The sequence below is a fragment of the Bos indicus genome, chromosome 29 (genome assembly GCF_029378745.1).
Source record: "Bos indicus isolate NIAB-ARS_2022 breed Sahiwal x Tharparkar chromosome 29, NIAB-ARS_B.indTharparkar_mat_pri_1.0, whole genome shotgun sequence".
Classification (NCBI taxonomy): domain Eukaryota; kingdom Metazoa; phylum Chordata; class Mammalia; order Artiodactyla; family Bovidae; genus Bos; species Bos indicus.
Window position 1 is genome coordinate 1,474,211 of NC_091788.1, and position 26,142 is coordinate 1,500,352.

General features: G+C 41.4%; 1 protein-coding gene across 6 annotated transcripts in view; it reads right to left on the reverse strand.

The window, feature by feature from the left end:
* Positions 1-3,416: 3,416 nt before the first annotated feature.
* Positions 3,417-26,142, reverse strand: part of DEUP1 (deuterosome assembly protein 1) — a 141,967-nt gene continuing 119,241 nt past the window's right edge. For 5 of the 6 annotated variants that reach the window (XM_070783241.1, XM_070783246.1, XM_070783245.1 and 2 more), the window contains one exon: positions 3,417-4,367. In XM_070783241.1, the coding sequence (XP_070639342.1) occupies positions 4,191-4,367 (177 nt within the window). In that variant the 3' untranslated portion in view covers positions 3,417-4,190. Of the gene's footprint in view, positions 4,368-7,898; positions 7,951-26,142 lie in introns of all 6 variants that reach the window. The other variant, XM_070783242.1, reaches the window with a different exon arrangement.

The following is a 26,142-nucleotide window of genomic DNA, read 5'->3' on the forward strand; positions in this document are numbered from 1 at the left end:
TCCCACTAACAGTTTAGGAGGTGTTCTGTTTCTCCACCGCTTCTCCAGTATTGATTATTTGTAGATTTTTAAATGATGGCCATTCTGACAGGTGTGAGGTGATACCTCATCGTGGTTTTGATTTGCATTTCTCTAATAATCTGTGATGTTGAGCATCTTTTCACGTGCCTGTTGGTCATTTGTATGTCTTCTTTGGAGAAATTCTATTTAGGTCTTCTGCTTGTTTTTGATTGGGCTGTTTGTGGTTTGTTGTTGCTGCTGAGCTGTATGAGCTGCTGTGACCCCTCGTGACTCGTGTTGGAGGATGGTGATGTGTGGCGGGGAGCCTCTCAACACTGCTCACTGGGTTTCTGTGACTCAGGCCAGTGCTTCTGCCTCACGCCTGCCTTGGGAGTCCCTGAAGTTCACGTTTCCTCAGGCTTTTCCCTCAGCCCATCATCCATCCATTACCATCCTTAGGCCACAGTGCATCCTCTCTGTGGAAGAGCCTTTCATCAGTTTGGAATGGTTTATCCTTTAGGGTTCAGCTCTGGGTGGTGCTCCAGGCTACGGGTTAGAGAGTGAGACAGTTGCAGGTGCTAGCTGGGCCCAAATCCCTCTTGCATTCCCGGGATTCTAATGGTTCCTTTTGTTCTTCATTGGATTCCTATTAGACATTAGTTAACACATGTAAAAGGAGTATGTAGATGCTCAGCTGGTCCTGCGTGAGGGCGGGTGTGAGTCAAATCTCCCACACCCACCAGCATTCAGACAAATTCACAGTGTTGTGCTCTTTTCTGTAGCTGACAGTCTGATGTGGCTAGGAGTTTGTCTTGTATCTAAACTGCCTCAAACTTCCTCTGCTTTTTGCCTTTGCATTCCCATGTCTGGATTCATTGCACCCATTAATCACTACTTCTCAAATACCTGCCATGACCAAGACCTGTGCTGGGTGCACAGAGGAGGCAGAGAAGCCCTTTACTCCTCTTTTCCAGGAGCTTTCAGGCCAGTTGGAGAGACTGGAGGCACATGTGTAAGGAGGAAATGTACATTCCCCGAGAGAATGGGATGGGGAGAGGATAACCCCACAGCGAATGGGATGGGGAGAGGATAACCCCACAGCAGGGAGTCAGGTTAACCACGGCTGAGACAGTGCAGGGATCCAGACAAACCCACCGCAGGGCAGGCCTCTGTTTTGGGAGCGAGGTGCCGAGAGACGATCTCCCACAGCGGACGGCAGCGTCTCAGGTCCGTGTCCTCTGCTGAGCCGGAGCAGTGCTGCGGACATGATCCAGAGACGGCTATCATGTTAACGGAAACGTGGGCGTTATCTGTGTTTTCCCAGCAGCCCCCACTCCCTCAAATTTGCTCAATTCTCAAACCAGTTTGCTCCTGGATAATTAAAAGTAAGGGCTTCCCACGTGGCTCAGTGGTAAAGAATCCACCTGCAATGCAGGAGACACAGGTTTGATTCCTGGGTCGGGAAGGTCCCCTGGAGAAGGAAGTGGCAACCCACTCCAGTATCCTTGCCTGGAGAATCCCATGGACACAAGAGCCTGACGGGCTACAGTCCATGGGGTCACAAAGAGTCTGACGTGAGTCTTAACAATCAGTTAAGACATAAAAATATATATCTGGGCCATTACCAGGCCAAAGTTAACTCAAGTCCCACCTCCTCTTGGAAGTGATTCCCAGCGTTAGATGGCCTGATGGGTCTTCTTCAGATGAGCTGTGGCCCTCCTCCTCCTCCCTGCATCATGTTGTAGCTCAATCATGGGCTAAATAGACTTTTTTATTTTTATATTGGTTTAGCCTTTTCCTTTTTTAATTTTTTAATTGAAGGATAATTGCTTTACAGAATTTTGTCAGTGTCCTACAAAGGAGGTTATAACCAGTCTTTGCTGATGTAATAACAGGACCTCTGCTTTTTGTTCACTCCCTCCCACAGCGACACCTGGGACAATTGTGTGTGGCCTCCTGGATCTGGGGAGGCGGGGAGGGAGAGGGAAGGGGAGGGGAGTGGAGGAGCAGCAGGCAGGCCTCACTCCTCTCCTTTCAATGTTCAACCAGAGCTGCTTGCTTTTTATCTCAACCATATATGTGTTGGGCCTCAGCCTATGATTTCTTTTGAATGTTGAATCCTGCTGTTGAGCAAAACCCATTGAAAACCACTGTTTTAAGAAACTGGGTATGAAAAGGAAAGCTGAAATAGTGATTTAAAAGAAGCTTGCTTTGCAAAGCAACTATACTTCAATAAAAAACAAACAAAAAACAAAGGCAAAGAAAAGAAGTTTGCGGACTTGACAAAATGATCCGGAGAGGCAAGTGCACTGTCAGTCCTGGGCATACTCCACGTTCACGCTCTCTTGACTGTTGCGTGTGTGTGTGTGCGCTCAGTAGTGTCCAACTCTCTTGTGACCCCCTAGACTGTGGGCTCCTCTGTCCATGGGGCTTCCCAGGCAAGATTGCTAGAGCAGGTTGCTGTTTCCTTCTCCAGGGGATCTTTCCAACCCAGGGATCAAATCCTGAGACTCCTGCACTGCCGGCAGATTTTTTACCACTGAGCCACACTGGAAGCCCCTTGACTCGGTTAAATTTTAAGATAATTGTCATCTAGATCTTTGTTTCCACATGCAATTTCCAATCATGTGTTAACCCTGAAGAGAATGAAGCAGCATTCAGATGTAGCATATTTAAAATTTTTGCATTGTTTGTATTTGCATTAGGGATATAAAGGTTTTAGAATTTGTCCATGGACTGTTCTTTTTCTAAACACAAATTTTCTTTGCATCTTCTAAAGATAATGTTTCCCATCTTCTAAAGATAACACTGAAAAATATCCTTTGTGTCCAGGATAGAAATCACTAAGTAGTTTAAGGAATGACAACTTGGGTTGTTTTCCTCACGTGGAACTTTGTCCCCACCGATGTTCTGTCATGAAACGTGGTTTCTGTGGCCACAGTGCTACTCACCACCTGCGTGCTCACAAGAGGCAACGCTGGAAAGTGGTAAAAGCCAGAGCCGGTAATCAGAGGCTGGCGTTTCTCTCTTACTCACCATGATTCTAGTAAGTTCTTAACAGCTTGAGTCCTAGGAACAAGGATACTAGCCATGCTGACTTCCCAGGCTTGTTCTGGGTAGAAATAAATAATTCTCTGTGAAGCCTTTTTGCAAATATCAAGAGCTCTACAAATCCACGTGGCTGTGTCACTGAAGTGAACAGGGCTCTTCATTTCCCATGGCAATGACACTCATCTAAAGGACATCGTGACTTATCTGTCTGCATGTGGAGATTCAGTTTCTTCAAAGAGAAAAATAACACTATAAAAGCTGTAGGGCTTACCTGGAATAATGACACAGGGATTTTTCATAATCTTTATATAAATGTCATTTTTAAAGAAAGAAAAATGGATTATCACTCTTGTTTATTTGTAACTTGAGTTTTATTGTTCACTACCATGCTATTACTCTTCTATACAGACTTGGCATTTGCATTTTAAGTCCAAAGAATGTCTCATTTCTTTATTATATTTAAAACAGAGGTATTACAAAGGAGAAAGTAACAACGATGCTTTCTATTTTATATCCATGAAGTAATTAGTACATGAAGCATTAATCTGGCACATGTTTTAAGCATGCACACAGTATGTTCCACATCTTTTTGCGTTAAAACAGAAAGACATTACAAAGATGAATGCAGAAACAGTAAGCTCTACGGTTTTTTTTTCTAAAAGAAATTTTAGGATATTTACATAGTTTAAAATACTTAATATTTTTCATTTAAAAAAAATCCTTGAACTTTCAAACCTAGTACAATGGAGCTGCACTTCATGTGTTTATTCTTAGAATATAGTGCAGCCCTTTCCCTCATCATGTGTTGTTACAGAGGAAATGGGTTTCCGTACACATTAAAGTGGGAAAAAGCTGCATATTTAATTCCAAACAATTCCTTAAACTGGAGGGAACAAGTCTCTTTTGAAGTAGTCATGTTTATTTTATAGTAACTCTGTAGCTGAACAATTTATTATGTTAATACAGAAATACCAAGAGCTTTATCAAACAAAATACTTACTATTTTCTAGCTGCCTTACAGAAATGATTTACTCAAGAAACAGAACAAAATTTCTCAGTTTCATTAATCAGCTTTGTAAATATTTTGCCAGAGCTTTGTTTTCCTGGGGTGGGGGAAGCAAATAAAAACGTTTAAAAGCTCATATGTGTCTATCTTGTTTTAGCTTGGTGTATTTATTAAGAGTAAATTCTGTGTGTCTTTGCAGTTCATCAATATGTGTATTTAGAAGTTTTTCAAGTTCTTTTGCTCGCTTCTCCTCCTCCAGAAGGAAATGTTGTGTGGCCAAAGAAGCCGGGAAGGATATATCTGGGGGAGACTAAAGAAAGAAGAAAAAGTTAGATGAGGAACACAAGGTCTTTTACAATCTTCGTGTTTCTTGGTAAACAAACTGTCAAACACTGCAGCTCTTAATGAAAAACATATCTTAAGCTGAGCTCTCCACACCAGTGTGATGTAGTCACTGCTAATGAAGTCCTCAAGGAACAAATTCAAAAACTGGCTTAAAAAGGGGCTCACGGCTGCATGCAGTGAGCCAGGTGAGGCGGGATAAAAGCATGATGTTTGGTAGGAGGGTAAATATTGTCTGTCCAGTTGCAGCTGAGATCACCTCAGTGATGAGTGCCGGGCTGCACCCTTCATGTGGTGTGGAAGTGCTCAGTTACCTGTGACCTGTCTAGTGCTTATTTACACACACACACACACACAAATGTGTGACTGAGGAATAAAGAGCAATGATAGATAATTTTACAGTGCTTCGTTCAAAATTAATGTTTTAGGTTAATTAAAAAAATAAGTTGGGGAAATTTTTACTTTTGGTTTTTAGTTCTGCAGCACCCCCAGACTCTTCTTCAACTTTTGTTTTATTGGAAGAATGGGATTTTTATAAAGCCTATGAAGAGTCCACGATCGGAACACTGTCCGCAAGCCTGGTCTTTGGCAGGGGCGTATGGACTGGGGCGGGGGCGGGGGCGTGCAGCAGCTCACAGGGCAGCCCCAGCGCAGCTTCCGGGCCAGGTACCACGTCTTCACTCAAAGAGAATATGACAGTCTGGGGGGCGTGGGACGCTGCTGTTGATCTGGCAAATACATTCTTTTTAATACTCAGTAAGGAGGAAGGTCAGAAGTAGCTAGCATTCTTCTGGGACAGACAACATCCATGTTCTCGCCCCCACATGATGTTTTATGCTAACGGTGCTGTCATAACACACTCTGGAGGAGCCTGGATCAGTTGGACATTCCAAAGACTGCAGATACAGTACCATGAGCATTGTGCTAAGATATGATGAGCAAGAATTGGTAAGCATGCTGAAGGCTTGGAAAGACAGAGGTACTTCAGAGAGTTAAGAGGGAAACCCCAGAAGCAATTCAGGGCTTGACACTATGTAGGTGTCTGGAGATATGGAGCATGTCAGGACATCTTTTTAAGCACAAACTAATGTACCTTGTACTTCTTATCACTATGAAAGAAGCATAAGGCTTGGTAGGTCTCTTCAAGTTTCGCAGGCAGAATGTTCCACTCTGGGGAGGAATAATCTGAATCATTTATTATGTGACACAGACGGCTGTTTTGTTTGTTTTTAAGAAGGGCCCAGAGCAAGAAAGGGCTCTGCAGTCAGTTGGGAGTGGGGCACAAGCTGTCTTGCTACTTGGGTGAAATAACTTAGCAGATTTCATACTAGAGGAAGTTGTGGTAGAGAAAAATTATGGTAGGCTCTTTGTGAAGCCTCTGGCAAGTTTCAAAGGGAAAGCTGTATTACAATCCCTTAAGCCATGCCATCTGCAGCAGAACACTGTATACTATTTGCAAGACAGTTCCTGTCATGTTCGTGAGTCCTGACTGAGACAGAGCATCTAAGAAGCAGACAGGATGACTTGACCTAGTCTCTGACTTGGCTATTCCAATAGAATTATGCATGGGCCCACTACCTCCCTTTACCCAGGTTCATCTAGCTACTGCTCCTGTTGAATGTCTGATCTGCTTGCAATAGAGACCAAAGCTGAGCTCCTGATATGGCACCATCCCTCAAGGAGATCAACCAAACTCTTGGTGGCAAACAGATTACATCAGGTCCCTCAATCCTCAGAAAGGGCAGAAAGGGCAATATGTCATCCTTACCAGAACTGACGTGTATCCTACAGTCTGCATCTCCTGCCTGGAGGGCCTTGGCCAGCACCACTGTCTAAGGGCTCACAGAGTAACTGATTGATTGACCTGGGATCCTGATTAATAATAAACAAACCTACTTTACAGCAGAGAAGTATGGCAGTGAGGGCATGATCAGGTGTCCATTGGTTCTACCACATATGGCATATTTGTCTGCAGAGGGTGCTAACCTGATAGGCTTCCTGAAGGCACAGCTGAGGCATCAGCTTGTGAACCATATCCTGTGAGCATGGCAGCCATTCTTCAGGATTTGGTGTGGACTTTAAACCAATGGCTGTCACAGGCTACTGTGTCTGTAACAGTGATCTGGGAACAGAAGGGAGGACGTAGGAACGGCTTCACTCTCTGTTCACCCTCTTGGAGAATTTGTACCTTCTCTCTCTGTCTTTAGGCTCTGTTGGTCGACAGGTCTTTGGTGTCAGAGAAGGAAAGCGTCTCACCAAGTGAGACCGTGGAGTCTCCGCAAACTTAAAGCTTTGGCAGCATCTAGTCACAGGACTCTCCATGCTGACAAGTTGGAGGCACAGAAAAGAGGTGCGATACTGGCAGAGGCACCTGACCCCGAGCATCATCCGGGGTGAGACCGTTACTACACGGGGGCAGCGAAGAATACGTCTGGGACTCAGGTAATCCACGGAGGGGCTCTCTTGGTGCTCTCACGCCCAGTTTTAAGTACAGGCGCCAAACCACATCCTGCTAAGGGCACAGGAGCCAGGGGTTACCCCCCAAGGCCAGCCATCAGGACCAGCGGGAGTGTCGGCCGGGGGGAGGGAACCTAGAGTGGGTGAGGAGACTGTGAGCGTCAGTTAAGGCCTCAGACGGCACCAAGGGCTACAGGTTGTTCCAGTGACCCTCCTCCCGTAAGTTTTCCCAGAAATTATGACCAGTCAGAATCTTGGAGAAGCTAGGCCTGAATGGCATGAACAACGTGAAGAGAACATGGATCTGAGTGGTTCAAGCAGGGGCCATAATGGACGCTGCCCATGCCTACCTGGACCCCGCCCATGCCTACCTGCACCCGTCTCCAGGCTGGCATGTCTACCTTCCAGCTGCCCTGGGTTTTGGCTGCTAACAGCTCACAGGTGGCCCCTTCTCTGCAGATCTGCCCGTGGCTGAACTGGAGCCTCCTGCCTCACCTGGGAAGTTGCAATCCCCCCTCTTGTCAGGGGCAGTGACTGATCGACATGGGGTACAAAACACCAGTGGGGAAGATGGTGGTGTAGACAGGCCCTGAGCTCACCTCCTCTCATAGGCATATCAGAATCACAGCTATCTGCAGAGCAACCATCACAGAAAAAGACTGGAATCTATCAGGAAAGATCTACAATGAACGACAGAAGAAGGAACCACAACAAGACAGGTAGGAAGAGTGGATCCATGATATAGTGAAATCTCACACCCCCCAGGGAGGCAGCTCACACATGGGAGAATAATTAAACTGCAGAGGTTCTCCCACAGCAGAGAGAGTCCTGAATGCCACACTGAGCTCCCCAGCCCAGGTTACAGCACTGGGAAGAGGAGCCTCCAGAGCATTCGGCTTTGAAGGCCATCAGGGCTTAACTGCAGGAGCCCCACAAGACTAGGGGAAAAAGACTTCACTCTTAAAGGGCTCACACAAAATCTCATGTGTACGAGGACCCAGGGCAAGAGCAGTAATTTGATAGGACCCTGGGCCAGATCTACCTGTTGGCCTTGGAGAGTCTCCTGGAGAGGCAGGGAATGGCTGCAGCTCACCCTGGGAACAAAGACATCGGTGTCAGACATATTGGGAAACATTCAACTGCACGAATGCTCTTGGAAGCTGACATCTTGGATCATTAGCGCCAAGACCTGGCCCCACCTAACAGCCTGAATGTGGCAGTGCTGGGACACTTCAGGCCAAACAACTAACTGGGGGGAAACACAGCCCTACCCATCAGCAGACAAGCTTCCTAAAGACTAAAGGACACACAGCCACCTGTGGATACACCTAGACAGGGCCTGGACCACCAGAGGGCCAAGACCCAGCTCTACCTACCAGTGGGCAGGCATCAGCCTCTCTTTCTAGAGAGCCTGCACGAACCTCTAGACCAGCCTCACCCACCAGGGAGCAGACACCAGAAGCAAGAAAACTATAATCCTGTAAGGCACGCCAGACCTTCCTGGGACTAGCTGGCCCTGGCCCTGACGACTAGGAGGTTAACACAACCTCCAGACACCTTAGTCCCCATACCCAACGGTATCATGAACTGCCTCCCTGACAATGATCTGAAATGAGCTCTGGGATCCCTGGGCCCTGCAGCCAGACTCCAGGAACCACGTCTGCCTGACAGTAGGCAGGCAGTAACCCCAGGATCTGGCTTTACCTGCCAGTGAGTGGGCAAAAGCCTCAGTCTTTGGGACCCTGATCCTGCCCACCAGTGAGCCAGCACTAGCCCCAGCCTCCCTAGGATTCCATAACCAGGCACTTCACGACCATGCCCCATTGAACAGCAGCCAGCAAAGTCTACACAAGACAGGGTCTGGCAACCAACCAGACTAGGGACTGACCAAGCTTCCTGGACACCCACACACCCTGCCACAAGAGAAGGACGCAAGCAGCCCTCTCAGGGGGAGCCTCTAGCTGGGGTGACAACAGGGGAGTGTATTGCTCAGACGCAATACAACGCCTTCTCCAAGGTCAAGCAATGTTAACTGACCTACTGTATGCATAAAAATACAGATAGCAACTTAGACAAAATGAGCTGGCAGAGGAGTATATTCCAAATGAAGGAACAAGATAAATCTTTATAAGAAGAACTAAGTGATGTGGAGATAGGCAATCTACCCAAGAAAGAGTTAAGAGTAATGATCATAAAGATGCTCAAAGAACTCTGGAGAAGAATGGATACACAGAGTGAGAAATTAGAAATTAAGAGTTAGAAACTATAAGTAACAACCAAGCAGAGATGAGTAATACAATAACTCAAATGAAAAAATACACTACAAGCAATCAACAACAGAATAAATGATTCAGAAGAATGGATCACTGACCTGGAAGACAGAGTAATGGAAATCACTGCTGTTGAACAGAAAACAGAAATAAAAGAAATGAGGACAGTTTAACAGACTTTTGGGACAATATCAAGTACACTAATATTTGCCTTAAGTCCCAGAAGGAGAAGAGACAAAAGGGACCCAAGAAGATGTCTGAAGAGATAGTAGCTGAAAACCTCCCAAACCTGGGAAAGGAAATAGCTACCCATGTTCAGGAAGTACAGAGATTCCCAAACAGGATTAACCCACATAGTAACACACTAAGACAGATAGTAATCAAAATGAAAAAATTAAAGAGAGAACACTAAAATCAGTAAGGGAAAAGCAACAAATAAAATGCAAGGAAATTGCCAAAAGGTTATGAGCTGATTTTGCAGCAGAAACTCTGCAGTTCAGAAGGGAGTGGCAAGATATATTTAAAGTAATGAAAGGGAAAAACCTACAACCAAGAATACTCTGCCCAGCAAGGCTCTCATTCAGATTTGATGGAGAGATAAAAAACTTTGTAGACAAACAGAAGCTAAGAGAATTCAGTACCACCAAAGCAGCTTTACAAATATTAAAGGAACTTCCTTAGGTGAAAAAGGCCACAACTAGAAACAAGAAAATTATGGAAAGAAAAATCTCACTAGTAAAGGAAAAGATAAAGTAAAGGTAGGAAATCAGGGAGGTTAAAGGACAAAAGTAGTAAAATCATATATTTCTACAATAAGCAGTTAAGAGATACACAAAACAATTAGATATAAAAATTATATTAAAAATATGGTAACTCTGAGGGAAGGAGAGTACAAATGCAAGGCATTTTAAATGTGTTTCAAATTAGAGATTAGCAACTTAAAACATTTATATATAGATAACTATATGTAAGGACTGCTATATATGTGTATATATATATATATATATATATAACTATATATATATAGACTGCTATATTAAAACCTCATTGTAACTACAAATGAAAAATCTATGATAACAATACACACAAAAAAGAAAAAGGAATCCAGTCATACCAGTAAAGATAATCATCAAATCACAAAAAATAAAGGAAATAAAAGACGTATAAAAACAAATCCAAACAACTAACAAAATGGCAGTGAGTATCAATATAAATATCAATATCAATAATCACCTTAAATATAAATGAACTAAATGTTCCAACCAAAACACACAGACTGTCTAAATGGATCAAAAGATCCAAGATCAAAAGACTGGCATACTGCTGCCTATAAGAGACCCATTTCAGATCTGGAGACACATACAGACTAAAAGTGGGGGGATGGAAAAAGATATTCAATGCAAAAGGAACTCAAAAGTAAGCCAGAGTTGCAATACTTTTATCAGACAAAATAGACTTTAAAATAAAGACTGTTACAAGAGACAAAGGACACTACATAATGATCAAAGGATTAATCAAAGAAGATGTAACAACTGTTAATACATATGCACCCAACATAGAAGCATCTCAATATATAAGGCAGATGTTAACAGACATAAAAGGAGAAATTGACAGTAATACAATCTTCCAACAACACAAAAGAAGACTCTACACATGGACATCACCAGATGGTCAACATCGAAATCATACTGATTATATTCTTTGCAGCCAAAGATGGAGAAGCTCTATATAGTCGGCATAAACAAGACCGGGAGCTGACTGTGGCTCAGATCATGACCTCCTTATTGCCAAATTCAGACTTAAATTGAAGAAAGTATGGAAAACCACTAGACCTAAATAAAATCTCTTATCATTATACAGTGGAAGTGAGAAATAGATTTAAGGGACTAGATATGATACAGTGCCTGATGAACTATGGACAGAGGTTCGTGACATTGTACAGGAGACATGAATCAAGACTGTCCCCAAGAAAAAGAAATGCGAAAAAGCAAAATGGCTGTCTGAGGAGGCCTTACAAATAGCTGTGAAAAGAAGGGAAGTGAAAAGCAAAGGAGAAAAGGAAAGATATACCCATTTGAATGCAGAGTTCCAAACAATAGCAAGGAGAGATAAGAAAGCCTTCCTCAGCATCAATGCAAAGAATTAGAGGAAAACAATAGAATGGGAAGGACTAGAGATCTCTGCAAGAAAATTAGAGATACCAAGGGAATATTTCATGCAAAGATGGGCTCAATAAAGGACAGAAATGGTATGGACCTAACAGAGGCAGAAGATATTAAGAAAAGGTGGCAAGAATACACAGAAGAACTATACAAAAAAGATCTTCACAACCCAGATAATCACGATGGTGTGATCACTCACACTCACCTAGAGCCAGACATCCTGGAATGTGAAGTCAAGTGGGCCTTAGGAAGCATCACTATGAACAAAGCTAGTGGAGGTCATGGAATTCCAGTTGAGCTATTTCAAATCCTGAAAGATGATGATGTGAAAGTGCTGTACTCAATATGTCAGAAAAGTTGGAAAACTCAGCAGTGGCCACAGGGCTGGAAAAGCTCAGTTTTCATTCCAATCCCAAAGAAAGGCAATGCCAAAGAATGCTCAGACTACCGCTCAAAATTCTCCAAGCCAGGCTTCAGCAATACGTGAACTTCCAGATGTTCAAGCTGGTTTTAGAAAAGGCAGAGGAACCAGAGATCAAATTGCCAACATATGCTGGATCATTCAAAAAGCAAGAGAGTTCCAGAAAAACATCTATTTCTGCTTTATTGACTATGCCAAAGCCTTTGACTGTGTGGATCACAACAAACTCTGGAAAATTCTGAAAGAGATGGGCATACCAGATCACCTGACCTGCCTCTTGAGAAACCTGTATGCAGGTCAGGAAGCAACAGTTAGAACTGGACATGGAACAACAGACTGGTTCCAAATAGGAAAAGGAGCACATCAAGGCTGTATATTGTCAGCCTGCTTATTTAACTTATATGCAGAGTACATCATGAGAAACGCTGGGCTGGAAGAAGCACAAGCTGGAATCAAGATTGCTGGGAGAAATATCAATAACCTCAGATATGCAGATGACACCACATTTATGGCAGAACGTGAAGAAGAACTAAAGAGCCTTTTGATGAAAATGAAAGTGGAGAGTGAAAAAGTTGGTTTAAAGCTCAACATTCAGAAAATGAAGATCATGGCATCTGGTCCCATCACTTCATGGGAAATAGATGGGGAAACAGTGTCAGACTTTATTATTTTGGGCTCCAAAATTACTGCAGATGGTGCTGCAGCCATGAAATTAAAAGACGCTTACTCCTTGGAAGGAAAGTTATGACCAACCTAGATAGCATATTAAAAAGCAGAGACATTACTTTGCCAACAAAGGTTCGTCTAGTCAAGGCTATGGTTTTTCCAGTGATCATGTATGGATGTGAGAGTTGGACTGTGAAGAAGGCTGAGCGCTGAAGAATTGATGCTTTTGAACTGTGGTGTTGGAGAAGACTCGAGAGTCCCTTGGACTGCAAGGAGATCCAACCAGTCCATTCTGAAGGAGATCAGCCCTGGGATTTCTTTGGAGGGAATGATGCTAAAGCTGAAACTCCAGTACTTTGGCTACCTCATGCGAACAGTTGACTCATTGGAAAAGACTCTGATGGTGGGAGGGATTGGGGGCAGGAGGAGAAGGGGACGACAGAGGATGAGATGGCTGGATGGCATCACTGACTCGATGGACGTGGGTCTGAGTGAACTCCGGGAGTTGGTGATGGACAGGGAGGCCTGGCATGCTGCGATTCATGGGGTCGTGAAGAGTCGGACACGACTGAGCAACTGAACTGAACTGAACTGATATGCAAATAAAATGGAAAACCTAGAAAATATTCTTAGAAAGGTACCATCTCTCAAGACTGAATGAGGAAGAAACAGAAGGCATGAATAGACCAATTACAAGTACTGAAATTAAATCAGTAATTTTAAAGCTTCCAATAAATCAAAGTCCAGGACCAAATGGCTTCACCAGTAAATTCTACCACACATTTAGGGAAGAGTTAAGACCTATCCTTCTGAAACTGTTCCAAAAAATTACAGAGGAAGGAACACTTCTGAACTCATTCTATGAGGCCACCATCACCCTGATAACAAAACCAAAGATATCACAAAAAAACCAAACTACAGGCCAATATCACTGATGAACTTGTATGCAAAAATCCTCAACAAAGTACTAGCAAACCAGCTCCAACAATATTCCACCATCAAGTAAGATTTATACCAAGGATACAAGAATTTTTCAATACATTCAAATCAATCAACATGATATACCACATTAACACATTGAAGAATAAAAACCATATGATCATCCCAATAGATGCAGAAGGAGCTTTTGATAAAATTCAACATTCATCTATGATAAAAACTTTCCAGAAAGTGAAAGAAACCTCAGTGGCATAAGGGGCATACATGACAACCCCCCATCTAACATCATACTAAATGGTGAAAAGCTGGAAGCATTCCCTCTAAGATCAGAAACAAGACAAGGATGCTCACTCTTGTCACATTTATTCAACACAGTTTTAGAAGTCCTAGCCACAGCAATCAGAAAAAAAAAAAAGAAATAAAAGATTCCAAATTGGAAAGAAGTAAAATAGTCACTGTTTGTAGATGACATGATGCTATACATAGGAAATCCTAAACATGCTACCAGTAAACTAGAGCTCATCAATGAATCTGGTAAAGTTTCAGGATATGAAATTAATATACAGAAATCTGTTGCATTTCTATACACTAACAATGAAATGTAAGAAAAAAAATTAAGGAAACAATCATATTTACTATTACATCAAAAAGAATAAAATACCTAGGAATAAACCTACCTAAGGAGGCAAAAGAGCTATACTTCAAAAACTATAGGACAATATTGAAAGAATTGAAGATCACACAAACAGATGAGAGATATACCATGTTCTTAGATTGGAAGAATGAACATTGTTAAAATTACCATATTACCCAAGGCAATCTACCAATTCAATGCAATTCCTATCAAGTTACTAATAGTGTTTTGACAGAACTAGAACAAAGAATTTTTAAATTTGCATGGAAACACAAAAGTCTCCAAAGAGCCAAAACAATCTTGAGAAAGAAGAATGGGGCTGGAGGAATCATACTCCCTATGAAGCTACTGTAATTAAGGCAGTATGGAACCGGCACAAAATCAGACACATAAATCAGTGGAACGATAGGAAGCCCAGAAATAAACCCATACATTTATGATCAGTGAATCTATGGCAAAGGGGGCAGTAATATACAATGGATAAAAGATAGCCTCTTCAATAAATGGTGCTAGGAAAACTAGACAGCTACAGGTAAAAGACCGAAATTAGAAGATTCTCTATCACTATGTACAAAAATTAAAAATGGTTTACTTCTTTTCCAATTTGGATTCCTTTTATTTCTTTTTCTGCTCTGATTGCTGTGGCCAGAACTTCCAAAACCATGTTGAATAGTAATGGTGAAAGTGGGCGCCCCTGTCTTGTTCCTGACTTTAGGGGAAATGCTTTCAATTTTTCACCATTGAGGATAATGTTTGCTGTGGGTTTGTCATATATAGCTTTTATTATGTTGAGGTATGTTCCTTCTATTCCTGCTTTCTGGAGAGTTTTTATCATAAATGGATGTTGAATTTTGTCAAAGGCTTTCTCTGCATCTATTGAGAGAATCATATGGTTTTTATTTTTCAATTTGTTAATGTGGTGTATTACATTGATTGATTTGCAGATATTGAAGAATCCTTGCATCCCTGGGATAAAGCCCACTTGGTCATGGTGTATGATCTTTTTAATGCGTTGTTGGATTCTGATTGCTAGAATTTTGTTAAGGATTTTTGTATCTATGTTCATCAGTGATATTGGCCTGTAGTTTTATTTTTTTGTGGCATCTTTGTCAGGTTTTGGTATTAGGTGATGGTGGCTGCAGGTGACATGATCCTCTACATAGAAAACCCTAAAGACTCCACCAGAAAATTACCAGAACTAATCAATGAATATAGTAAAGTTGCAGGATATAAAATCAACACACAGAAATCCCTTGCATTCCTATACACTAATAATGAGAAAATAGAAAGAGAAATTAAGGAAACAATTCCATTCAGCATTGCAACAAAAAGAATAAAATACTTACGAATACATCTACCTAAAGAAACTAAAGACCTATATATGCTATGCTATGCTAAGTCACTTCAGTCATGTCCGACTCTGTGTGACTCCATAGACGGCAGCCCACTAGGCTTCCCCGTCCCTGGGATTCTCCAGGCAAGAACACTGGAGTGGGTTGCCATTTCCTTCTCCAATGCAGGAAAGTGAAAAATGAAAATGAAGTCGCTCAGTCGTGTTGGACTCTTCGCGACCCCATGGACTGCAGCCTACCAGGCTCCTCCGTCCATGGGATTTTCCAGGCAAGAGTAGTGGAGTGGGGTGCTATTGCCTTCTCCGAAAGACCTATATATAGAAAACTATAAAACACTGGTGAAAGAAATCAGAGAGGACACTAATAGATGGAGAAATATACCATGTTCGTGGATTGGGAGAATCAATATAGTGAAAATGAGTATACTATCCAAAGCAATTTATAGATTCAATGCAATCCCTATCAAGCTACCAACGGTATTCTTCACAGAGCTAGAACAAATAATTTCACAATTTGTGTGGAAATACAAAAAACCTCGAATAGCCAAAGCAATCTTGAGAAAGAAGAATGGAACTGGAGGAATCAACCTGCCTGACTTCAGGCTCTACTACAAAGCCACAGTCATCAAGACAGTATGGTACTGGCACAAAGACAGAAATATAGATCAATGGAACAAAATAGAAAGCCCAGAGATAAATCCACGCACCTATGGACACCTTCTCTTTGACAAAGGAGGCAAGAATATACAATGGATTAAAGACAATCTCTTTAACAAGTGGTGCTGGGAAAACTGGTCAACCACTTGTAAAAGAATGAAACTAGAACACTTTCTAACACCATACACACAAATAAACTCAAAATGGATTAAAGATCTAAACGTAAGACCAGAAACCACAAAACTCCTAGAGGAGAACATAGGCAAAACACTCTCCGACATACATCACAGCAGGATCCTCTATGACCCACCTCCCAGAATATTGGAAATAAAAGCAAAAATAAACAAATGGGACCTAATTAAAATTAATAGTTTCTGCACAACAAAGGAAACTATAATCAAGGTGAAAAGACAGCCTTCAGAATGGGAGAAAATAATAGCAAATGAAGCAACAGACAAACAACTAATCTCAAAAATATACAAGCAACTCCTACAGCCCAACTCCAGAAAAATAAATTACCCAATCAAAAAATGGGCCAAAGAACTAAATAGACATTTCTCCAAAGAAGACATACAGATGGCTAACAAACACATGAAAAGATACTCAACATCACTCATTATCAGAGAAATGCAAATCAAAACCACGATGAGGTACCATTTCACGCCAGTCAGAATGGCTGTGATCCAAAAGTCTACAAGCAATAAATTCTGGAGAGGGTGTGGAGAAAAGGGAACCCTCTTACACTGTCGGTGGGAATGCAAACTAGTACAGCCACTATGGAGAACAGTGTGGAGATTCCTTTAAAAACTGGAAATAGAACTGTCTTATGACCCAGCAATCCCACTGGTGGGCATACACACTGAGGAAACCAGAATTGAAAAAGACACGTGTACCCCAATGTTCATCGCAGCACTGTTTATAATAGCCAGGACATGGAAGCAACCTAGATGTCCATCAGCAGATGAATGGATAAGAAAGCAGTGGTACATATACACAATGGAGTATTACTCAGCCATTAAAAAGAATACATTTGAATCAGTTCTAATGAGGTGGATGAAACTGGAGCCTATTATACAGAGTGAAGTAAGCCAGAAAGAAAAACACCAATACAGTATACTAACGCATATATATGGAATTTAGAAAGATGGTAACAATAACCGTGTATATGAGACAGCAAAAGAGACACTGATGTATAGAACAGTCTTTTGGACTCTGTGTGAGAAGGCGAGGGTGGGATGATTTGGGAGAATGGCATTGAAACATGTATAATATCATATATGAAACGAGTTGCCAGTCCAGGTTCGGTGCACAATACTGGATGCTTGGGGCTGGTGCACTGGGATGACCCAGAGGGATGGTACGGGGAGGGAGGAGGGAGGAGGGTTCAGGATGGGGAACACATGTATACCTGTGGCAAATTCATTTTGATATATGGCAAAACCAATACAATATTGTAAAGTTAAAAAATAAAATAAAATTAAAAAAAGAAAAAATATATAAATGGTTTAAAGATCTAAATGTAAACCCAGATACTATAAAACTCCTATAGGAAAACATAGGCAGAATATTCTACGACATAAATTGCAACAATATCTTTTTGGATATATCTCCTAAAGCAATGGAACAAAAGAAAAAATAAATAAGTGGGACCTAATAAGCCTTAAAAGCTTTCTCAGGAAAGGAAACAATAAAGAAAATGGAAATACAACCTACAGAATGGGGGAAGATATTTGCAAGCAATGTGACCAACAAAGGCCTAATTTCTAAAATATGCAAACTATTTATACAGCTCAATGACCAAACAAAAAATCAAAGCAAAAAATGAGTAGAAGACCTAAACAGACATTTCTCCAAAGAAGACATACAGATGGTCAACAAGCACGTGAAGAGATGCTCAATATAGCTAATTATTTGTTGTCGTTCAGTTGTTAGGTCATGTCCATCATTTTGTGACCCCATAGACTGCACTGGTAATTATTAGAGAAATACAAATCAAAACTACAACGAGATCTACCTCACACAGGTCATAAAGGCCATCAACAAAAAGTCTATAAATATAAATGCTGGAGGGGGTGTGGAGAAAAGGGAACCCTCCTACAGTGTTGGTGGCAATGTAATGGTGCAGCCACTGCGGACAATAGCATCGAGGTTCCTTAAAAAAACTAAAAACAGGGTTACTATCTGATCCAGCAATCCTATTCTTGGGCATATATCTGGAAAAGATGAAAACTCTAATTTATACAGATATATGCACCCCAGTGTTTATGGCAGCACTATAACACAGTTTGCCACAGTCAATGCATGGAAGCAACCTAAATAATGACTAGATAAAGAATATACGTCATGTATCTATATACATACACACATAACACACACAACACACACAATGGAAGATTACTCAGGCATAAAAAGAATGAAATAATTCAATTTGTAGCAACATGGATGGATCTAGAGATTATCATACTAAATGATGTAAGTCAGACAAAGACAGATGTCACAGTATCACTTATTACTGGAATCTAAAAAAAATGACATGAATTCATTCAGAGCAGAAATAGACTCATAGAAAACAAACTTACGGTTATCAAAGAAAAGTGGGGGAGGGACAAATTGGAAATTTGGGATTAACAGATAAAGACTACTTGTATAAAATCAACAAGGACCTGCTGTTTAGCACAGGGAACTATATTCAATATCTTGTAATAACCTAGGAAAAGAATCTAAAAAAAATAGACATGCATATATAACTGAATCACTCTGCTGTTCACTGCAAACAATGTAAATAAATATACGTCAATAGAAAACAAACAAACCCACACTGGCCAAGCTTCTTATCTCCAGGGGAACCAACTCTTTTGTACAATCCATGTTCCAAGCTCCTGGTGAGACCAGACTACACTAATCTCTAACTAAGATCTCATCCTTATCTAGCCTTCCTCCCCTCCCCTAGCCTGCTTCCCTCATTCCTTCTGCTGAGAATACTACCTTAGTAAATCACTTTTACAAGAATCTTCATCTCAGGCTCTAGGAAACCTGACTTCAGACTCATCACTTCCTAGATTCTGGCTCGAGTGACTGGATGACATCAATGCTAGTTATGGAGGGAGAAAGGAAAGACAGTAAAGAGGCCCATTAAGGGTAATGTCTTAGTTAGTTTTGATCCCCCAGATTCTAGCACAGGTATGCTTTTGATAATTTTTTGAAATAATATATTAATGAAGGAATATATTCAAGTCTGAATAATGCTGAGTTAGAGGTGACTTGGGACACAGATTGTCAAGTAGACAGTGGGATATATCAGTCCTGATTTCAGAAGACAGGTGTGGACCAGAGAGGTATATTTGAAAGTTATAGGTAATAATTAAAGCTGTGACTCTGATTGAAATCATCCAGACCTGAAAATAAAAGAAGAGGAAGAAATGGAAAAATGGAATCCTGGGGAACACTTCACTTTAGGCACCCACTCCCACGGTCACATTCTTGACACTATCGTCATGATAACTGCATTACTTACTAATGGAGATTTTATGTAACCCACCTAGTATGCTTCCAACTGACTTAGTCTAGTATTCCCACTCTCTCATATCTAACTCTCTCATATCTCTCTTTTCTAATTCTGCTCACATTCCATATCCATCATGATAGCCATTTAGCAACGTGTCCCTTCCTTTATCCTAGCTCCATGCTAGACACATGGTAAAACTCAGGCCGAATTAAAACTGCTTGCACCAAGCATGTACCTGAGCGGTTGAATGCTGGGCAAGTGAATGGAGGAGAAATTACATCACACAGGGACTAGTTTCACTTAAAATTCATGAGCACAAATTCACATGGTTAGTGAGCACTGCCTGGCCATTCTCCTGCCCTTCCCTAGTATACTCACTTTCTTAATCACGGCCACACAGCCTTGCCTCTTTCTCAGGACCTCCATTCCTCCGTGCCACTCACACTTAGAGCCGTATTTTAGGCCACACTGTTTCAGAGACCCTTCCTTCTACCTACACTGTGGATTCTATTCCGTCTTACCTTCTTAATGACCTTGCTTCTACAAATAAACCTTACCCCTTGGATCCCACTCCACCTCTTTCACCACCAGATGTTCCTCCTCTCTTTGAAGATTCCCATTGGAGCACTAAACATTATGGTCTAAGGCTTTGTCTTGGGACAGCATCTCCATTTACACACCACTCTTATGGCAGAAAGTGAAGAGGAACTAAAAAGCCTCTTGATGAAAGTGAAAGTGGAGAGTGAAAAAGTTGGGTTAAAGCTCAACATTCAGAAAACGAAGATCATGGCATCCGGTCCCATCGCTTCATGGGAAATAGATGGGGAAACAGTGGAAACAGTGTCAGACTTTATTTTTGGGGGCTCCAAAATCACTGCAGATGGTGATTGCAGCCATGAAATTAAAAGACACTTACTCCTTGGAAGGAAAGTTATGACCAACCTAGATAGCATATTCAAAAGCAGAGACATTATCTTGCCAACAAAGGTCCGTCTAGTCAAGGCTATGGTTTTTCCAGAGGTCATATATGGATGTGAGAGTTGGACTGTGAAGAAGGCTGAGTGCCGAAGAATTGATGCTTTTGAACTGTGGTGTTGGAGAAGACTCTTGAGAGTCCCTTGGACTGCAAGGAGATCCAACCAGTCCATTCTGAAGGAGATCAGCCCTGGGATTTCTTTGGAAGGAATGATGCTAAAGCTGAAACTCCAGTACTTTGGCCACCTCATGCAAAGAGTTGACTCATTGGAAAAGACTCTGATGCTGGGAGGGATTGGGGGCAGGAGGAGAAGGGGACGACAGAGGATGAGATGGCTGGATGGCATCACTGACTCGATGGACATGAGTCTGAGTGAACTCCGGGAGTTGGTGAAGGACAGGGAGGCCTGGCATGCTGCAATTCATGGGGTCACAAAGAGTCGGACACAACTGAGCGACTGAACTGAACTGAACTGAAGTATTATCATCTAGTCTGATAGATTTAAGTATCAGCCTCATGCTAATTAAAATGCTCCTTTTTTATTTCCAGCTCTGGTCTATTCCTTGAACACCAGATTCACATATCCTATTGCTTGTTTAATTTGCATGTTCAGTAAACACTTAAGTTTAAATGTCTAACCTGGAAATAATGAATTTTCTCCACTAACACTGCTCCTTCCTAGTCTTCCGTGTCAGAGAGTGGTGCTACTATGTACCTGAGGCTCAAGCGGAGAACCTACGAGTCATCTCTGAGTCTTTTCTTTCCACCGCCAATCCACTGTCAAGTCTCATTTGCTCTCCAAAATATTTCCTGGATCCAACACCTCCTGGCTCCGCCGCAACTGTTCCAAAGCCAGCAGCACCATCTCTTGCTTTGACTATTGAAATAGCCTGACAGTTGTTCTCTCCACTTCTACCTCTGCCCATCTATAATTTATTTGGCAGTCAAATGGATCTTCAAAAGATTTTTAAAACAGATTATATTTTCTACCATTTGCAACTTTCTCATGGCTTCCCACTGCTTTAAAATAAACTCCCAACTGCTTCCCATGGCCACTGTCTCTACAGACCTGGAGTTCTCCTGCCAATTTCTCTGTCCCTATTTCATTACATACTTCTTAGCTCCAGACTACACACTTCCCCTTTTCTGGTTCTCAAACTTAACAAACTTTGTTTTGCCAAACAGATTTGACCCGGTCATTCCATCTGCCCAAAACTCTCTACTTCCAGGTTTTTCTAAGGCTGGATCCTTTTTTGTTATTTAAGTTTCAACCTAAATGTCCCCTTATCAGTAATCATTTTCCTAGCCACTTAAAGTCATCCCCCACTCTGTCATCAGTTCCTATCACATCATTTGCTATCTTTTCATCAATTTTTATAGTATTTATAACTTTTTGATTTTTTAATTTGTTTGTAGTCATTAACTGTTCTCTCTCTTTTGAGATAAAATTTATATAAAGTAAGACTAACCATCTCAAAATGAACAATTTGGTGTGGATTTAGTATAGTCACAGTGTATTAAATATCTAGTTTCAAAGCATTTTCATCATCCCCAAAGGAAGCTGTACCCATCAAGCCTTGCTCCCTGGCTTTCCCATCCCCTTATACTCCTGGCAACCACCAACCTGCAATCTGTTTTAATCAGATTCACCTATTATGGGCATTTTTATACAATATATAACCTTTTGTGTCTTGTTTCCTTCAGGTAGCATGATATTATCCAGGTCCATCCATGTTATAGCATGTATCAGCACTTCTCTCCTTTTCATAACTGAATAGTATTCCACTGTGTATACACACCACTCTTCGTTTATCCATTCACCCACTGATGGAGTTCCCCTCTTTTTTCACCAGAGTGTAGACTTGTCTATCTCATCAATGAGTGTTTAGAACAGAACCTGCCATATAGTGAGTGCTCAATACATGTTTACTCCATCAGTGACTGAGTGAATGAGAAACACTAGTAGTTAAGGGACAGGTATACCGAGGGAGAACTTTGGAAGCAGACTGGGAAGGAGTGATCAGAAAGGCAACAGGAGAATCAGTGGAGAGTAGTGTCTTAGAAGTCAGAGAACATGATATCAAGAGAAAAAGATTAAGGAAGATGAGTTCTTTGAACTGTCTATTTACTTAACAGTGAGGATGTCATTGGTGGTCTGAGCAGGAACAGCACTGATGTGGAATAAAGAATGCAACAGTGGATGAAGTCACTGGACTCAGAATGGCGGTCTGGGCCGTGTCTTTCAGGAGCCTCCAGGGCTGCCATCACAGCCAACGTTCCCCGTGCCCAGACCTACAACAATAGATAATTTTCTTTCCTGGATGACTCTCTAGTTATGAGCTCCTCAAGTAACAATGTAGAATTTTAGAGGTGGAAAGAAATCCAGCGTTCATTAAGTTATACAATAGACACTCTTGCATGTCTTTTAAATGCCTACTAATGCCAGGCATTATTTTCGGTGCTAGGGTTAAAACAGCAAGCAAAAACAGAAAAAATCCTACTTTAATGGAGCTTAAATTCTAGAGGAAGGAGGCAAACAAAATATGTTATAATAAAGTACTATGGATAAAACAAAAAATAGAATATGATGAGGGAGGTGCTACTGTTCCTCAGGTGTTTCTGATGAGGTGATATTTAAGCAGAAACTAATCATCCTAAAGTCACCTGATATTAGAACAGTGAAGTCACGTCATGTGCATGCTGTCATGTCCGACTCTTCGTGACCCCATGGTCTGTAGCCCACCTGGCTCTTCTGTCCAGGGAATTTTTCAGGCAAGAATACTGAAGTGAGTTGCAATGAAGCCTTTGGCAATTTATCACTTTTTTTCCCCCTCTTGCTGGGTTGGATTATGTGTTTACTTTGGAGTCCTTAAAGCGAGAAGTTTTGTTGATACAGAACTTGCTAAGTCCTCTTGGAGGTTCCCTTAGCTTAAATGAGGAAGTTTATTTACTTTATTGTTATGGAATTTTATTCTGTTCAGATAATTTTGACATTTTATGTTGAGATGAAACAAAAGAGCATTGCTGGGCTTTCAGTTCAGTTCAGTCGCTCAGTCGGGTCCGACTCTTCGCGACCCCACGAACCGCAGCACACCAGGCCTCCCTGTCTATCACCAACTCCCAGAGTCCACCCAAACCCATGTCCATTGAGTCAGTGATGCCATCCAACCATCTCACCCTCTGTCGTCCCCTTCTCCTCCTGCCTTCGGTCTTTTCCAGCATCAGGGTCTTTTCAAATAAGTCAGCTCTTTGCATTGGGTGGCCAAAGTATTGGAGTTTCAGCTTCAACATCAGTCCTTCCAATGAACACTCAGGACTGATCTCCTTTAGGATGGACTGGTTGAGATCTCTAAAACTTCCAGAGTTGATGGTTTTAAGTCTTCCTCTTCCACAACAGCTTAAATCTTACTACCAGCCCCTCCCAAAGCAGCTGACAGATTCCAGAAAGGCAGAGAAGTGTTCATGACATGCCTCGACCAGCTCAAACATTTTCTGTCTTTTGTTTGTTTGTTTGTTATTATTGTTTATTTTTATCACTGTACCCAATATTGGTATATCATGGACAGGCAGTGAAAAATTACATAATACACTTTGAATACAAGTGAAGGTAACTGCAAGAGCACTACTAGTTTCTGAGGTAAAAAACCTACATACCTTTAAAAACTGTGATTATGTTCAATAAATCAAACCACAAGGTAGAAAATTTTAACTGGAAACTTAAAAAAAAAAATCAAATGAAAATTCAGGAACTGAAAAAAAAAATTAACCTACAGTATGAGGCCACTTCCTCAAGGCTGGGAGCAGTGGCTCTTTATGCACAGAAAACAACACAGGAAAGAGAACAGGGAATGCGGAATTTAAAACCTTTCCCACCTGTTTTACCAGGACAGCATAATCGAGTATCAAAGCTTGACAAGCATAACAACGAAACATTACAGGCTAATTTCTCTCATGAACATAAAGCAAAACTCTAAACCAATATGAACAGATCAACTCCAGTGATCGAGTGTGGTTTATTCTAAGAATTCCAAGGTTGGGTTAACAATCTAACATCAGGAAAAAAAAAATGCTACATTAACAGATCAAAGAAGAAATTATATGGTCATTTCAACAGCACAGGAAAAAGCAATTGATAAATTCAATACCAATTTGTGAAAACAAATTTAGCAACCTAGGAATAAAAGGAACTTCTTAATCTTTTAATAAGGAACCTGCAAAATATTTATAGCAAATATTACGCACAATAGTGGCATGCTGAATGTTTTCCCTTTGCAATTGAAAATGAGAGAAAGATGCTGGCAATATCACTTCTACTGCTTTACATTTACTAGAGGTCCTGTGTACAATAAGGCAAGAACAACAAAAAAAAAGTATAAAGATTTGAAAGTAGGAAGTCTGCTGCTGCTGCTGCTAAGTCGCTTCAGTCGTGTCCGACTCTGTGCGACCCCATAGACGGCAGCCTGCCAGGCTCCCCTGTCCCTGGGATTCTCCAGGCAAGAACACTGGAGTGGGTTTCCATTTCCTTCTCCAATGCATGAAAGTGAAAAGTGAAAGTAAGTCGCTCAGTTGTGTCCGACTCTTAACAACCCCATGGACTGCAGCCTACCAGGCTCCTCCATCCATGGGATTTTCCAGGCAAGAGTACTGGAGTGGGGTGCCATTGCCTTCTCTGAAAGTAGGAAGTCTAGCTATCATTATTTTGATTCTGAGTATAGAAAATCCAAAGGAATCTCTAGAACTGGAAAACACTGTGTGCTTAGTCACTCAGTTGTGGCTGACTCTTTGCATTCTTATGGATTGTAGCCCGCCAGGCTCCTTTATCCATGGGGATTCTCCAGACAAGAATACTGGAGTGGGTTGCCATGCCCTCCTCCAGGGGATCTCCTTGACCCAGGGATCGAACTCAGGTCTCCTGCATTGCAGGTGGATTCTTTACCGTCCAAGCCACCAGGGAATTTTGATTCTAAATATAGACAATCCAAAAGAATCTATAGAATTGGAAACCATATATAAATCAAATTGAATATTTCCATGGGAAATGGGACTGAGGTTGTTCCTTGCACCATATGCAAAAATTGATTCCAGGTCTATACTTAAGTAAAAAAAAAAAAAAAAAAAAAAGAGCCAAAGCTTCTAAAAGATAAATAGATAATATTTTTTATAACTTTGGGACAAGCAAAAGTTATAAATAAGACACCAAAAATATCAAGCATAAAAAAAATTTATAAGTATGAACACATTAAAATTAGGAACTTCTGATTATCAAAACATTCTATTAAGTGAGAAGGCAAGTATGAATGGGAGAAGATATTTGTAATACCTATAACCACCAAAGGGTTTAAATCTAGAATATACAAAGAACTTCTATAAATCAATAAGACAATTCAATAGAAAATTAGATAAGCAAATCAAATAGATATCAAATATCAAAATAGTCAATACATTTATGAGAGGCACTCACCTCATTAGTCTCCAGGAAGTAAGAATTAAAGTCACAAGAAGATGTTACTACCCACTGACCATGGGCTTCCCAGATGGCACTAGTGGTAAAGAACCTGCCTGTCAAATGCAGGAGACATAAGAGACCCCCGTTCCATCCCTGGGTCAGGAAGACCCCCTGGAGGAGGGCATGGCAACCCACTCCAGTGTTCTTGCCTGGAGAATCCTGTGGACAGAGGAGCCTCGTGGGCTACAGTCCATGGGGT